The sequence below is a fragment of the Coenobita brevimanus genome, chromosome 92, assembly GCF_032717465.1.
Source record: "Coenobita brevimanus isolate Jiangsu-jjx chromosome 92, ASM3271746v2, whole genome shotgun sequence".
Lineage (NCBI taxonomy): Eukaryota > Metazoa > Arthropoda > Malacostraca > Decapoda > Coenobitidae > Coenobita > Coenobita brevimanus.
Window position 1 is genome coordinate 23,698,149 of NC_137045.1, and position 17,672 is coordinate 23,715,820.

Here is a 17,672-nt window from a genome sequence, read left to right on the forward strand (position 1 = left end):
CATTTCTGCATATTTGAGCCTAGGAATATCCACTTGCCCAGGCCTCACTACCATATAGCACTACACTCCTAACACATGCAGCGTACAAAGATCTCTTAGCACAGAGGGAGAGCCCCTGAATTTCATCCAGCCACTCCTTATCCTAGCCCCACCTCCAACATAGAACATGTCCCCCAAGTAACAGTATTCTTCCACACACTCGAGACTCTCCAGCAAGATCAATCCTTTCACACCTGACAGTTGCTCTCCCCTCACACAGCACACACAAAATCAGCATTATTTTGCAGCCAACCTCTAATACTGCTACATTTCTTATGAATCCACGTATCACAAACACCGCACAAGATGGAGTTACTTGGCACACCCTTGTGGCAAACTGCACATGGCCACACTCCATATGCTTTTACAGTATTGCCACCAGCCCAAGGTCTCATCACTTTTGTTTTATCAGAATACACTGTCAAACCTTTGTGCCCAACTCTCTCTCCCCTGTTCCAAAATCTTTCCTCTGCCTCCTTTTCATTCTCCTCAATCAGCAGCAGGTCATCAGCATACATCTATCATGGGGGTCTCATTTTTAAAGTCACATTAGAGCTTCATGCATCATGACAAACAATAAGGGGTTCTAGACTGACTCTTGATGCATGCAGACATTCACAGAAACCTCATCACTCAGATTTCTATTTTTTTTTTTTTTTTTTTTTTTTTTTTTTTTTTTTAATGCTAGGAAGAAGGAACCAAAGGCCATGAGCCCGCAGTAACAGTTCCCTCCAAGAGAAAAACAAAATACAATATAGAGCCAAATTCAAGATCCAATCATTTTGAGATGCCTGGACACACTGCGTTTGAAAGACTGGAGATCATAGGCAGCAGGAAATACAGACAGAGGGAGACAGTTCCAGAGCTGACCTGTTGCATAAATGAAAGACTGGGAGTAACGGTTAACTCTTGCATTAGAGAGTTGGACAGAAAAAGGATGAGAGTTTGCTGCCAGACGGGTGCTACGCGCCCGTCGTAGAGGTGGAGGAATGCAAGCAGACAGTTCAGAGGAGCAGTGATCATTAAAGTAGCGATAGAAAAGAGATAAAGATGCAACAGTGCGGCAAAGAGACAGAGGTTGAAGGGAGTCAGTAAGAGGAGGAGAGTTAATAAGACGAAAAGCCTTTGACTCCACCCTATTGAGAAGAGCAGTATGTGGGGAGCCTCCCCACACATGAGAGTTGTACTCCACACAGGGGCGGATAAAACCCCTGTATAGAGTCAACAATTGTGCAGGGGTAAAGAAAGAGCGGAATCGGCTTAGCACACCCAATCTCTTGGAAGCAGATTTTACAAGAGATGTAATATGATCTTTCCAAGATAAGTCCCGAGTAAATGAAACCCCAAGCATGTTCAAGGATGATGCAGGATTAAGCTGAATATTATTAAACATTAGTGGGTATACCTGTGGAAGATTTTGTCGGGTTGATAGGTGTAAGAACTGAGTCTTAGATGCATTAAAGACAACCATATTATTTTTACCCCAGTCAGAGATACGAGCCAAATCAGACATTAGGTGTGCCACAGCCTCATCCTTTGCTTGTTGAAGTAACTGTTGAGATGGGCGTTGCGGGAACCGAATGGAAAGGTGAAGGGTGGAGTCGTCAGCGTATGAGTGGATAGGGTTAGATGTACAGCCTAGAAGATCATTGATGAATAAAAGGAAGAGAGTTGGTGATAGGACAGAGCCCTGAGGAACACCACTGTTGATAGATCTAGGAGAAGAACGATGGCCGTCTACAACAGCGGCTATAGAACGACCAGAAAGGAAGCTAGCGATGAAGGCACAGATAGAAGGATAGAAACCGTAAGAGGGCAGTTTGGAAATTAAAGATTTATGCCAGACTCGATCGAAAGCCTTTGAGATGTCAAGTGCAATGGCAAAGCTTTCGCCAAAGTCCCGAAAGGAGGATGACCAGGAGTCTGAAAGGTAGGTGAGAAGATCGCCTGTGGAGCGTCCCTGACGGAACCCATACTGACGATCGGAAAGAAGGTTGTGATAGGAAAGATGCCTTAAAATTTTTCTATTAAGAATTGACTCGAAAACTTTTGAAATACAGGACGTTGAAGCAATTGGACGATAGTTGGAGGGTTGGGAGTGGTCACCCTTCTTTGGGACTGGCTGAATGAGAGCAAACTTCCAGCAAGAAGGAAAGGTACAAGTTGACAGACAGAGGCGAAAGAGTTTGCCTAGGCAGGGTGTAAGCACAGATGCACAGTTCTTGAGAACAACAGGAGGGACCCCATCAGGCCCATATGCCTTGTTAGTACTGAGGCCAGTGATGGCAGAAAATACATCAACTGAAGAAATTTTAATGTCAGCCATGAGGAAGTCAGAGGGGGGAAGTGATGGAGGAACAGCACCGGAATCGTCTATGGTAGAATTGGAGGAGAAAGTCTGTGCGAAGAGATCTGCTTTATCAGTAGAAGAAATAGCTACAGAACCATCAGAGTAGAAAAGAGGAGGGAAGGATGATGAGGTAAAGTTGTTAGAAAGATTTTTGGCAAGATGCCAGAAGGAGCGGGAAGAATTCGAGTCGGAAAGTTGAGAGCATTTAGTATGGATGAAATTATTTTTAGTAGAGCGAAGAACAGACTTAGCACGATTCCGGGCAGAAACGTAAAGATGATGTGATTCAGGGGTGGGTTGGCTCCGGTACCTTTTGTAGGCCCTTTCCTTGTTGCGGACAGCATTAGAACAAGCGTGATTAAACCAAGGCTTTCTTGCATTAGTCAAAGGATATGAGAAAGGAATGTATGCTTCCATGCCCGAGAGAATAACCTCCTTAATGCGCAAGGCACACTCAGATGGCTCACGGCCACGGAAGCAATAATCATTCCAGGGAAAATCAAAGAAGTACTGCCTGAGGGCCTCCCAGTCCGCGGCTCCAAAATGCCACAGACGACGTTTCACTGGAGGGTCCACAGGCCGTACCGGAGTGATAGGACAGGTTAAGGTAATAAGGTTGTGATCGGAGGAGCCCAACGGAGAGAAAAGATTAACAGAGTAACCAGAAGGATTAGTTGTGAGGAAGAGGTCAAGTATGTTGGAGCTCTCTCCAAGGCGGTCAGGGATACGGGTAGGGTGCTGTACAAGCTGCTCTAGGTCATTAAGGATAGAAAGGATGTAGGCTCTTTCACCAGGTGGATCCGTGGAAGGAGAGGAGAGCCAAAGGTGGTGGTGAACATTGAAATCTCCAAGAATGGAGATTTCAGAGAAAGGAGAAATGGATAGAATGTGTTCCATCGTAGAAGTAAGATAGTCGAAGAATTTTTGATAGTCTGTAGAATTAGGGGATAAGTAAACAGCACAGATATATTTAGTCAGAGAATGACAGGAAAGCCGGAGCCAGAGTGTGGAGAATTCAGAAGAATCAAGTTCAGGAACACGAGAGCAAGATAAGTCGTTGCGTATATATACACAACAGCCACCTTTGGCTTTGAAATGAGTATAGAGAAAGTAGGAGGATACAGAAAAGGGTTTGCTGTCAGTTGCCTCAGACAGCTGAGTCTCCGTTAGAAAAAGGTGAGGTTTAGAGCACCCACATACAGAGCCATACTCACTCAAACCAGCCACTCCTCCATCTCAAGCATTCTCATTGCCCACTTCAACACCTCCCTTGGGACTGTCCCTTTAGGACTGTCAAAGGCTTTCATCAAATCAGCAAAAACAAAGTACAGGTCCATTTTTCATTCCTATCTGTTTTTCCTGAAGCTGTCAGTGAATATGGTGTCAATCGTCCCATTGCATGGGATAAACCCAAACTGCATTTCATCAGTATTCACTCTTTTGTGTATCATACCTTCTAAGGTTCTCTCCATTACCTGCATTGTATGGTCCAAAAGTTTTATGTCTTTATAATTTCCTCTTTCCAGGGCATTACCCTTCCCCCTTGACACATTCACAATCAAACTCTTCAGCCAGTCATTTGGGACAACATACTCATTTGTAATCAAATGCATCAAATCAGTAACTAAACCCACTCTTGTATCTCCCAAGGCCTTCAGCATTTCTAAAGTCAGTCCAGATGCACCTGCCACCTTCCCCAACTGCATTCTGCCTGTTTCTTTGCTCACATTAGCAGCATCAAAGGCAAAAGGCCTAATACTGTACTGGATTTGCTGACACCAAACCTTCTCTCTTCTAGTCAAACTCCTCATTCAGCAGCCAGTTACAGTGCTCTGTCCAGGCATCTGATATCCTCACTGTCCACCACTACCTTTCCTTCATCTCCACACACAGCTCACCTATGATATCCATGTGTTTCAAAATCATCTGATTTGCCACCTTAAATACCACATTCGTTATTTCAGCACTGTTTGGGTCATCCAGTAAAAATCTCCAAGACTCAGGTTTTGCCCTGTATATCTCCTTTCTGGCCCTATGCTTGGCAGCCAAGTATATGTCTCGTTTACAACCCCTTTTCCATTCATGGAAAACCCTTCTTTTCTCCTTAACTTGAACTTCACATCCCCATCCCACTGCCATGTTACCTTATGTTGTGGAGGGCCCCTTGTCCATCCATACACTGAATCAGTAACTCAAGAGATTGTTCTTGAGAGCTCTGTATTGCTTAGCAACTTTTCTGTCACTAGCTCCCTCTTCATCCACCACTCTTAATACTTGGTTTATCAACTCCCATACAGTATTTTCCTCCTGGGTGCATAGGTCCTCTTCTTCGTCACATGCTCCTTCAGCACCATGTCACGTATCAGCAGTTTGTGTTGCTGCACACACTATTTGCTCCATACAACTTTTAACATCCTTCACCAACCTCTTACCAACCCTACTGACCAGGAAATAGTCAATCTGGCTACTGTTACCCCCAGAATAGTATGTAATCAGCCTACTCTCTTTTCCTAATGTGCTTGTTGCACACAATCTTGTCCATTGTCTCCCCATGTTTGAGTTTCATTTCCTTTCTGCATTCCCCATACCATGTGCACATCCCTCATGCACCCCTTCATATTCTTGAGTTGCTTCACTCACACGACCATTTAAATCTTCATCTGAAACTACACTCTCATCATCCCACACACCATCGACCACATGTGTCAAGTCATCCTATAATCTGTCTTTTTCTTTACCATCCAAGCCAACCTATGAACCATACACTGATATAACTGAAACCATGAGTTTACCAAACAGTATTTTCACTTCTATAATCCTTTCATTTACTCTCATTGCAAAATTTGCCTGCATGAGGAAAAGCTTAGAAAATAGGCAAGAAATATAAATGAGTTGCTAAAAAAACTTGGATAAAGAAATTAAGAGCCTAAGAAGGGAAGCTGCTGAAGATCAGAAAGAGATTGGCAGTTTAAGGGATGAGATCAGGAATCTGAAGACTGAAAACCAGACCCTGAGAAAGGTCAGATTGGCAACCTACCATTCAGAAGTGCATCCGATTTCATATCATATTATACACCAATCATATTATTATGCACGAATATATTATAGGGCTTATAGGGGTTGGGGGAGTGGACTTTCTGACCACTACTTGGTGGTGGCCAGAATCAAGATCCAAAGAAGATGGAGAAATAGAAGAAGGGAAGGACGGGAAGAAGGAGTATTTGCAAGGAGAATGGAAATGTTAAAAGAGGATGAGAAAAAGGCAGAATATAAGAGAGATGTGGAGGAACGATTGGGCATATATGAATTGGAGGAGATGGGGGATATGGAAGATGTGTGCAGGATATTCACAGAAGAAATATGTGCAGCATGTGATGTGATGTGGTGTGTGGGATGAAGAGAAGATGGAGGGGGGTGCAAGGAACAGTGTGGTGGAATGAATAGTTGAGACAGGCTGTGGCACAAAAGAAGAAAGCATACAATGAATGGATGAGAAATAGGGGCGTGGAAGAAGTTGAGAGGTGGAAGAGAGAGTTATATGTAGAAAGAAAGAGAGAGGTGAAAAGATTAGTAAGAGAGAGTAAGAAGAGAGTGGATGAGGAATTTGGAAGGAATTTGAGTGTAAAGTGGAGAGACTGTAAGAAAATGTTCTGAAAAGAGGTGAAGAGAGTAAGACAGGGTGGAAATGAAGTTAGCAGAGGAGTGAGAGATAAAAATGGTAGATTACTAGTGGAGAAGGGAGAAAAAGTGAGCAGATGGAGAGAATACTTTAAGGAATTGTAGAACATAGAGGATGGAAGTGATGCGAGTATAAGTGGCTGGGGAATGGCTGCGAGAAGGAGGGAGGTGAGAAGACAGGAAGAAATCAGTAGGATAGAAGTTGTGGAAGCAATGAAGAAAGTTAAATCGGGGAAAGCCCCAGGAATTGATGGAGTGTGTGGTGAAATGTTGAAGCATGGGGGAGAGATAGTAGTAGAATGGATGTGGAAGTTGTGCAGATTGTCCTGGGAGGAAGGTAGAGTTCCAGAGGATTGGAAGTCAGGTATAATTACTCCCTTGTACAAAGGAAAAGGGGAAAAAGAAGTGTGTGGTAATCATAGGGGCATTTATCTTCTTAGTATAATAGGAAAAGTGTATGGTAGGATACTTATTGACAGAGTTAGGGAATTAACAGAGGAATTAGTTGGAGAAGAACAGGGAGGCTTTAGGAAGGGAAGAGGTTGTGTAGATCAGATATTCATTCGTAGATCTTTAGTGGAAAAGTTTCTAGAGAAGGGAAAGAAGTTGTATGCGGCTTTCATGGATTTGGAGAAAGCATATGACAGGGTGGATAGACAAGGATTGTGGAAAGTATTAAGAATATATGGAGTAGATGGGAAGTTGTTGAATGCTGTGAAGTGTATGTATGATGGTGCTAAGGCTGCAGTGCGTGTGGATGGTGAACTGAGTGAATTTTTCTCTCTGAAGGTTGGGTTGAAACAGGGATGTGTCATGTCTCCATGGTTGTTCAATCTGTACATGGATGGGGTAATAAAAGAGGTACAAGGTAGGCTAGTGGATGTTGGAGTGGCCCTGGTGAGAGTGGGCAGTGTTTGGAAACTCCCTGTACTGTTGTTTGCAGATGATACTGTGTTGTTGAGTGAAGACGAAGGGGAGCTGCAAGGCTTGGTGGATGAGTTTGGGAGAGTATGTAAGAAACGGAATCTAAAGGTGATTGTAGGGAAGAGTAAAGTGATGGTCTTTGAGAGAGGTGAAGTCAGTAAATGTACAGCGAGGTTGGATGGTGAGGAATTGGAAAATGTGAGTATGTTTAAGTACTTGGGTAGTGTGATGAGTAAGGATGGAGGTTTGGAGGGTGAAGTGCTTGAAAGGGTACAGCAGGGAAGAAAGGTTGCTGGTTCCTTGAAAGCAGTAATAAGAAACAGGGAAGTGAGCATGGAAGTGAAAAAGTTACTACATGACAGTATTGTGATACCAACTCTAACATATGGAAGTGAAGCTTGGACGTTGTTGGAAGGGCACAAGTCAAGAGTGAGAGCAGTGGAAATGAGTTATTTAAGAGGAGCCTGTGGAGTCGCATGGAGAGACAGGCTGACAAATGAGGATATAAAGGAGCATTGTGGTGTGGATGTGGATGTGATAGGAAGCTTTAGGAGGAATACACTGAGATGGTTTGGCCATGTGGAGAGGATGGAGGGTGAAAGACTGACAAAGAGAGTGTATGTGAGTGAGATGGAGGGGGGGGAGAGGGAGGGGGAGGCTGAGGATGAGATGGAGGGATGGGGTGGAGAGGTACTGTATATGAGAGAGGGGGGTGTGAGTTGGGAGCAGGACATTGAAATGATGGGGGACAGGGCGACGATGAGGCGATTTGTTTGTGGCCACCCAGAACGGGATTGAGGTGTCTGGCAATAGATAGATAGATAGATAGATAGATAGAATATTATAATACTCGAACTTATTATACACAAATCACACGCATCTCATATTATACATGAAATCAGACTCAATTTTGAATGATATGTTGCCAGAGCACAATAATAACAACCTCAGAGTCGTGCGCCGCGACAATAGAACCTGCGAAAGAAATATACAGGTTCCAGTTGAAGACAATTCTGGCTGGGAAACAGTAGGCAGACGAAGGGAAAACACCCACCTCAAGAAACCTAAATATGGATTGAGCATCACAAACAGTGTCAGTGCCCTTGCATCATAAGTGAATAAATCCACCCCTACCCAGACACCATTAGAGACAGAAGAGCATCTGAATGATAGAGTACAAAATGAAAAAAGCAGAAAGCCTCATAATTAACAGGCAGTGCAGGCTAAGAAAGGTAACAAGTTAAACATGAGCAGATTCTGTCTGGTGGATGCCAAGGAAACCCAAACATTCCTGATTGGTGATTCTCTGGTCCAAAGACATGAGTTTCAATTTGGAAAGAAACACAGGGATAACAGGAAGGTCAGAACCTTTCTTGATGATGGAATAGTGGAAATTGTTAAAGAAGCAGGGAAAATCTGGGTAGAGGAATAGGGAACCCCAATACTTGTACAGGTCAGTGGCAACAGTCTCTTCCTCAAGAACAGCAAGGATGGTGCCAAGCAAGAGATTATAGAAGATGTTATGACTAGCTGATGACATAAAGCTCAAGATGGATTGGGGCATAACTGATATATTGCCAATGGCATCTGCTGGTAATTATGCCATTAGTAAAGCAACAGACATAAATTCCAGATTAGCTGACATGCATCCAGTGAGGGGTGAAATTTGTTGACCCATTTAACTAGTTCTGTGGCCAGAAAAAAAATTAACCTTTGTACAGTATAGATTGTGATAATTTGTGCTTTTTATTGTGCAGTAAAATGAAAAGAAAAATGTAAAAACTTTCTTTATGGTTCTCAGGCACATTCTCTTCACAATAATTTTTGTTGTTGGTCAGTGTAAATACACTTTTTTTCATAGAATGCTAGTTGTGGTGGTATTTTGAAGCTGAACAGTTGTACTTTATCATAGTTTATATAAAAAGGGAAAAGAAAGGTAATATAAAGTCAGCATGATGAGTTGAAATTAGGGAAAAACCAATAATTTTATACCTTGCCATAAATAAATATTGGGGAAAAAAAAAAAAAGTGCTAGTGCAGAGTTTTGCTGATGTCTGTGAGCATCATGCCTTGAGAGTAAATGTAGAAAAGAGTAAAGCAATGGTTATTGAGAGAGAAGGTGACTCCCAGTGTGATGTTACAGTGAATGGAGAGAGACTGAAATTGGGGAGAGAGTTCAAATACCTGGGTACAGTGATAGAAAAGAGAGGAAAATGTGCAAAAGAAGTGGAAAGTAGTGTGACACAAGGAAGAAAAGTAGCTGATGCAATGAAAGCCTTGATAAGAAACAGAGGCTTGAGTGTTACAGCTGCGTGAGGCTTACATAATGGAGTGTCAGTGTCAGCTTTAACATGTGGATGTGAGACTATGGTGTGGCATGAAAATGAAAAGTCAAGAGTAAGAGCAGTGGAGATGGGACTACTGAGGAATGTATGTGGAGTACGGAGGGTGAATAGGATACGAAATAATGTGATTCGTGAAAGATGTGGCGTGAGAAAGTTGGTGGACACCAGAATCGAAGAGAGTGTACTGAGATGGTATGGTCTTGTGGAGAGAATGGATAACAACAGAGTGGTGAAAAAGGTATATCTGAGCAAATTTGAAGGAAGGAGGAGGTGAGGTAGGCCATAGAGAAGGTGGAGAGATATGGTGGATGAGTGTTTGAGGAAGAGAAGTTTGGAAGTCGGTGAGGCTAGGGGACTGACAAGAGATCGAGCTGGCTGGGTGAATATTGTGAGGAGAAGTGCATGATCAGGGATTTGGCACCCTTTTTAACATGGCAATGTCTGGATTGACTCAAGCGGATACGTTTATGTGAAGCTACAGAATGTGGTGAATGTTTTTGGCGTATCCGATAGAGCCAGGATTCCGGAGGCTTGAATGATGAGTGAATGGAAGCGTGGTGTATTGGATTGGGCAAATTTGGGCTGTCTGGACATTGCTACTCCTCATCCTGCCCTAGGGTGGGAAAGGAGGTCCGGATGATGATGATGGAAAAAAAAGAAGTTATAAAGATATATATATCTGGTGTAAACCATGCAAAACTACAATAAATTACATTAACAATGATATAATGATTATGGTTATTTTTGCATTTTATTGCATGGTAAAACCAAAGGAATAAGATGCACAGTTTTTTATGATTCTTGGCAGCATATGCACTTCATGTTCTTTTTCTTTGATCGGTCAGTGTAAATACATTTTTAATGATAGAATGCTGGCTTTGGTGTCATATAAAAGCTGAATAGTTGTACTTTACCATAGTATGTTCAAAGAAGGAAAACAAAGAAAATAAAATTTTGAAATGACAAGCTGAATTTGGGCAAAAACCAAAAATTTTATACTGTACCTTGCTGTAGAAAAATACTTGCCTAGAATAAAGTAATAAAGTAACAAAGCATGAGTCATACCAGCTGCGCATTACCTGCCACGTGTTCTGGTGCCGAATATCGTTTCCACGATGAGTTGTAGTCTCACACTATTTTTACACATTACAAACAAAGGTGTTTAAACATAATTAACGCGTGTGTAATATAGTGTGATGATAATCAGCCAAACACCATCTTACTATAAGTGTGGCATGGGGATGGATGGGTGATCAGACTTGCAAAGCCCAGCATATTCAATCATAAACAACGAGGGTAAAGGGAAGGCGATAGAGAAATATGAATTGTATATATGTTTAAAGTCTTGGGGGAAATATTTACCCTGTTGGTATACTTTCTTGTAATCAGTACGACATTATTGAGGTGTATAATGTGCGTGGTAAAGTTATTATGCTTCTGTTCATGTATAAATCCCAGTTGTCTGTGGGGTTTGGCACCTCTGATTTAGCTGACCTCAGTGCCACTCCCAGAGGGGAGGCCAGCCAGCTAGAGAGAATGCACTTATCATTCAAATGAGAGGGACTTACAGTATATACTTTGGGCTCTCTCTGTGTTGCAGTTGTATATTTCTGTAGCCAATAAAGAGAGATAAATCTGCTTAGTTTTCAGTTCACCTACACACACTACCTCTACCATTCCTTCAACTGGATCTACACCGATTTCCTACCATCTCCAGTGTGTGAAAAAGACATTTGGTGGAGAGTGTCAGCTGGAAGTGACTCTGACCAAGCGGAACATTATATCTTGATAACTTTGCTTGGAACAGTGCAGACACGTCTAAGCAGATATATAAATTGGTGATCAGCTGTGGGGTTCCAATAAGCTGATATATTAGCGAATAGTTGAGGAATTACTACAAGCCGACACACACACACAGAGCAATCATTCAGCGATGTCATGCCTGAGTCTCAGTTATGATGCATAAACGTGATTTATGATGAATATTTTACAAAAATATCTTAAAATGACGAATAAATTTGTCATCAGAATCTCTGATGTTGGATTTGAAATGACGCCCAAAAGCGTCATCGGAATTTCAAAGGGGTAAGATTAGCATAACCAGCCTCAACCATCCCTGAGTGGCATTACGTGAGCAATAAACCCCAACAATCTCTCGGATATAAACCTGAACAGGCTCAGTCTGATTGGAGCGCCATAATTACTACAGTAATCCCTCTAAGACCCGGACACGCAAGTCATGGACACCCCAAGTCCCAGACATTTTGGCCCAGGCCTTTAGGGGGGGGGGGGATTTCAACCATACAGTATTTTGAACTTGTCACGCGGCGCCAAACAGCTGTGTTTTGCTGCAAGATTCTGCCAACGTCCAGCAGGGCGACACTGCCTCCTCCCCATATCCCACCTACCCATCGTCGTGAGTGTACGCTTTTCATCATGGCTGCCCACATGCTCGCTTTTGTGGTGGTGTTCTACCTGCTCCAGGCCCTGGTGTTACTCTGCTGCCTCTTACTTGTGTGTGAGACAATGGCCCTGTCGCTCTAGAAGACAAAACGAGTGGTTCTGATTCTGGAGAAGAAGAAGAAGACAAAACGAGTGGTTCTGATTCTGGAGAAGAAGAAGGAGATGTTGGACAAGGTGGACGAGGGATGGTTGACATCCCGCATCCTCCAAGAATTCATCCTGGCCCGCACTACCTTGTTTGATATCAAGAAATCCAAGGACAGACTCACCCAGTACATAGCTGACTTTGCATCAAAGACCAAATGCAACATGTAAGATTATGTACCCTCCCAGGTTTGCAGAAATTGACCACTCCACACTGATTTGGTACCGTCAACAATGAGCTGCTGGTGTGCTGGTGCGTGTACAGAATTGAAGGCAGGTGCTGAGAAGTTCACAAGGTTACACGACACCCCAGACTTCAAGGCATCTGAGGGTTGGCTCTTTGCTCTCAAGTTATGCCATGGACTTACCAACCATAAGGCCTACGGCGAAGCTTTGGACACCAACGAGGATGGAGTAGGAGAGTTTCAGCAGGTGGTGAAGGGCTTGATAGACAGGGAGGGCCTCACTCTTGTTCAAGTCTAAACGCTGACAGAACTGGTCTATTCTACCGCTTTGCTGCCAACGTAACACCCTAGCAGAGGAGACGGAGAAGCGTGTACCTGGCCACAAGCTCTCCAAGCAATGGATATCTGCTTTGTGTTGCGCCAGTGCTAACAGCATGCACCGGCTCAAGCCCGTTATTGTTGGCTGTGCAAAGCAGTCTTGGTGCCTTTGTGGGGTGATGGGTATCCTTCCTGTTGTGTGGTACCATTCTGTGAAGGCTTGGTTCACATCCAAGATCTTCAAAGACTGATGGTCACCAGCACTTCGTCAAGGAGGTCATCCATTATCAGACAAAGACACTGGAAATCCCACGCAACCAGGTAAAGGCTCTCCTTCTCTTGGACAATGCACCTGTGCATTCGTTCAACAGGGAGTTAGTGGCTGAGAATGGCCGCATTAGGTGCTTGTTTTTGCCAACTAATGTGACTGCGATCCTCCAACCAGTGGACCAAGGAGTAAATTGTGGCAACAAAGAGGCTGTACCGTTGGAAGTTCCTGGACGAGGTGATGGTTGTTCTCAAGGACGAGGACGAGCTCAGGGAGGGACGGGACATGCAAGGCCAGTGGACTGTTGAAAACCTTCGCTGCTACAACCTCAAGTCAGCCATCTACAACTGGGCCAGTGCATGGAGGGAAGTCTCTGTCAAGACTCTGGAAAGTGGTCAGTTTTGTCAGCTTCTCAGAGCTCATGTGGTGCATGACTTTTTAGGTCTTGACGTGGATGACTTCCATGCACGTCTTTGTGGGGCTGATGATGAGGTGGATGTGGACGAAGTGTGTGAGTGGTTGGATGACGATGAGGGCGATCCTGGGTATCAGATCATGTCTGATATATAGACTGCATCTTCAGTTGCAGGTACAAGTACCCAGCTTGAAGATTCCGACGAGGACAGCAAGGACGATGAGGACTCCTCTTAGCGTGCCACGACTCCAGCCATCCCCAAGCTGAATGCACTCCGGGAACATGTCGAGTTCAGTCTGGACTACCTTGGACACCCAGACTGCGACCAGGAGATAGTGCCCCTGGGACTTGTGGAGGAAGTGCTTGCTTTTAGGCAGCGCATCATCGCTCGCCAGAATCGCTGTTCCTTTTTAGGCAGCGCATCTTCGCTCGCCAGAATCACTGTTCCTTACGTCAATCAACCATTGACAGTTTCTTCAGGTCTGTGACCCCTGCTGTGCCCAGCCCTGGCTCCACACCACTGCCTCCCCAAGACTGGCCTTCCACCTCCAAGCCACAGCCCATCACATCATCCACGGTGGAGTCGCCATTGGATGTAAGTGTGTGGCTTTCCTCGGAGTTGTCTGCAGTGGGTAGTCCATCACCACGTCCCAGCGACACTCCCCTCAGCCACCTGCAACACCTATTCTTGGACTCTGACAGTGAATAAACAGCAAAAGCTTGCCACTAGACCACACAGGAATTTACAGTGTTGTGCATTGTTAAAAACAGAATGTAGTCTTAAGAAATTAGAATTCAGGGTGCAGAGGATTAAGCGCAGAGTGTTATTGTACACTGGTGAGTTTCAAGTGCAGAACAAGTAAGAAAAGAAAGTGCAGTGTTAAGAAATTAGAATTCAGAGTGCAAAGGCTTAAGTGGAGAGTGCAACACTGGTGAGTTTCAAGTGCAGCGCAAGTAAGAAAAGAATGCGCAGTGTTAAGAAATTAGAATTCAGAGTGCAAAGGATTAAGTGCGATGCAATACTGGATTACTGTACGTGTTTCAGGTGTACCTTCGTACTGTCAGAGTCTGAGAGGAGTTGGGTTATTCTTCGTGATGGCCATGGATGTGTTGTAAGTACCGTGGATACTGCTAAATATTTTCCATAGTAAGCTCTGAATCCTCATTCTTTGGTTCCCTGTCATTTATTTCATGCTTTCTGTCCCTTATTTGTGTGCTTAGGGTCTTGAATAGGTGCTATGCATGTCCAGCAGGGAGTTATGTAGGTGGTTTTCAGAGTTAGGCTGAGTTAGGGTCCGTAAGTACCTGTCCAGGAGGCATTTTCCCAAGTAAGTTCCGGACATGTCTTTGACTTTATTACGTTGGGTCTTGGAGGGATTACTGTACAGTACATTAACCCGCTGTGTCCCAGCAGATTTTTCACCAATGACTCCTCCCCCCCATCCCAGCTTTTTGATTTTTTTTTTTTTTTTTTTTTTTTTTTTTTTTGCTAAAACCTCTGCTTTTTATGAGAAACATCGAAAATTCAGAGAGAGGGTGCTCACCTGAGCTTAGAAATGCCTGGTACAGGTGACCTTCCCCTCACCTGGTACCATCTTCTATTGAGCCCAGCTCCAGAGAAGACATTTTATGTGTGAGGGGTAACTATTCCAAACCACTCAGAATAGGTAGACATTTATTTGGTACGAATTTATATGTAGTACAAGAGTATATTGGTTTTCACACAGTAATATAAGCGATATGTGTTGTTTCACTCACCAAACACATCAACATACTGCACCTTCCTTGGCGACGTTACCTCCTCATCACTTCTGACCGTTTCTTCCTCTGGCGCCACGTAAACTTTGTCCTCCACATCGTCATCGATTGGGGTATCACTCTCGCCTTGAATTTCGTACCCTGGCGCAACTTGTCTTTGCTGTCCAGGTCACTGGTAACAGGTGAGTTCCTGAAACAATGGCGTATGAGGGGGGGGCAGTCATGTGGGGTAAGGCACTGTCCCTGCCTGGCTTCGGGTAGAGGAAGGTGTCCTGCTTATATGGACCAGAAATCACACGCAAAATTTGAAAATGTGCAAATGACAGACCTTGCAATTGCAGGGCATTTATAAACATCAACAGGTGTCACAGGGACAAAATGTTCGGGCACATATGTACGTCATCGGGACGGGGCAGGTTAAAGTCTGAGTTAGGTAGCATTTGAATATAAATACTAGATATATCTCTTATCAACTTTCAGTGATCAGCGCCAAAGGCCTCTTAGCCCCTCTTCATGAGAAAGGTTGTGGGTGCAGATACTGTGTTCAGGAACTGTACTCCACTTAGACTGAAGGGGTGACGAAGAGTGAGGTGGACAGGGGTATGGTACATCCTTAGGTGTTGTTGTGGCCCCAGTCTCATTAAGATGTGCTTCCCTGTGGCTTGAAACACTTTCATGTTGTAGATTTAAGGTAGTGTAGCTTCTAGTTACTGCGGATACTGTACTAGTGGTAGGTGGTGGCAACCATCATCACTACGATGTAGTGCTGCCTTCTTCTTAACCTTTATAATTCATTTTCTTTATCTGTCCTCCTTTCTTCCTATTCTTCCCATTCTTCCTCATCCTCCCCCCCCTTCTCTCTCTCTCTCTCCTTTTCACTCCAGGTGGCTCTGCACTAAGTGACAGGCCTAATGGTTTCCTGTATCCCAGGAAACCATTTACAGTGCTGGGTGGTAACCATATAACCAGATAATGGGATGATGTGAAGCTTACTGTGGTGCCCCTGTTATGGGGTAGAGAGATGCAAATGCAGTGTCCATCCAGGAACCAAACAGTCACGCTTTTCCCTGCACCACACTGTGGTGAGGTGCTATCCACTACAAGGGAACATCTGTTCACTGCACAGGAAGACCATGCAGGGGTGGTTGCTTGTTGCTTGCCTGTGGTTGATGGACCTGCACTGCCAGACAGACTGGAGTTGCTCAACAACAACTTCTGTACTATTGTAATCAGGATAGATACTGCTGATTCCCTGACTTGGCTGTCACATAAAACATATGAGAGTACAGAATACTGCAGATGTAGCCACATAATATACATCATCTTTGTTTAATACACAACCAACAGTGGCAACATAAGCAAAATGTAGTACTCTTATTCAATGTGAAATTTCAGAAATATCTTTAATTTTCATTCTTTTGTTTCATGATGCTTAATTTAAGTAGTCAAATCAAATAATAAACTTTTCCTTCTCTTTAGCACTTCCGTAAGGCCATTTCCTGCCATTATGCTGCATCAGACTGTGAGTACATTGATGTGAAAGGCACCACTCAAGAGAACATTGCACTTGAAGTCGAGGAGCTGGTTATGAAGAGGGGTGTAGCTGTGGATTACCAGGTAAGCACAGGTTATAAAAGCAAAGAAGATGCATTGGAATTAAGTACTGAAAAAAAAAAGTAATACATCAATAAATAGCTAAATTACTTTGTTTCAAGATTTATATATAACCAATTTCCTTTGACCCTTGCATCCTGAAGAACATCCTTAGATGTAGACCAATGCACCTCAGGCAGTGTCCTCAGTTGTACACACTTTTCTTCTTCCCCCCCCATTTTTTCAACTTTGTTATACGCCATGGCTCTTCTATCATCCCACTAAGTGTTTGTTGGGCTACTGAGCAAAGGAAAGCCTGCACTGTCTCTGTTTAATGTTTTAGACCCTCTGGTCTCTGATATCATTATATTTTGCAGCAAAAATGGCTCAAGGTCACTATACCACAACCTGTTGCCACTCATTACACCAAGATGATAAAGGTTATAGAAGTGTTCTTGGTGGCTGTTGGCAAATGAAAGAATTAATTTTTTAAAATTATGTTCTTAGTTACAGCATTCCCTCCAATAAACAGAGAAAACTAGTTGAAGATGAGCAGAATTTCTCAGATTAGCCCATATCTGGGGGATGACTGTAAATCTTGGATCTGGGGTACAAAGGTTAAAATTAGTGGCTGTGTGGTTTACAAAAAAAAAAAAAGTAAATTAAAAAAAAAACATTAATACTGTATTGCATTCTCTTTCAGGATCTCTGGAAGATTAGGAGCCGCTTGGTGCGTGGAAGGGAAATCACTCTTTAAATTAGAATAACCAGTTTCCTTACATATTAGTAATACTGTATGAAGTATTCATATATTTTGTGTAATACCATTCATATTTCAAGGGTGAAGGAAAATATTGTATTATACTGAATATAGTTATTTAGATGTCAGAGAAAACTAGCTACTTAACCTTGAAGTGCCATGTTATTGCAAGTAAATAGTTTGGTCGATAAATGAATACCTGTAGCAATAGTTTTGATTTGGAATTTACACGTGGTGAATAGGAAAAGATATACTATCTCTTGGATATAGGTTTTACCTCTTAATAGTGACTTTATGTACCAAAATTTAATGCACCAGCTGTTGTTCAGTGTCATATTAGCCTGTGTTTTTAGTTCTTAGTCAGCTTTTGTCAGAAGTTGAAAAATATGTTTAAGTCTGGTGTAGGTTGTGAAGGAAGTGTTAACTGTTGAA

At 43.2% G+C, this 17,672-nt stretch overlaps 1 protein-coding gene across 1 annotated transcript in view; it reads left to right on the plus strand.

Annotated features, from left to right (window-relative positions):
* Positions 1–17,383, plus strand: part of LOC145412140 (phytanoyl-CoA dioxygenase, peroxisomal-like) — a 158,816-nt gene extending 141,433 nt beyond the window's left edge. Inside the window, exons 8-9 of the mRNA XM_080282073.1 lie at positions 16,367–16,504; positions 17,184–17,383. Of these exons, the coding sequence (XP_080138199.1) occupies positions 16,367–16,504; positions 17,184–17,237 (192 nt within the window). The 3' untranslated portion in view covers positions 17,238–17,383. The remainder of the gene's footprint in view (positions 1–16,366; positions 16,505–17,183) is intronic.
* The last annotated feature ends 289 nt before the right edge of the window (positions 17,384–17,672 follow it).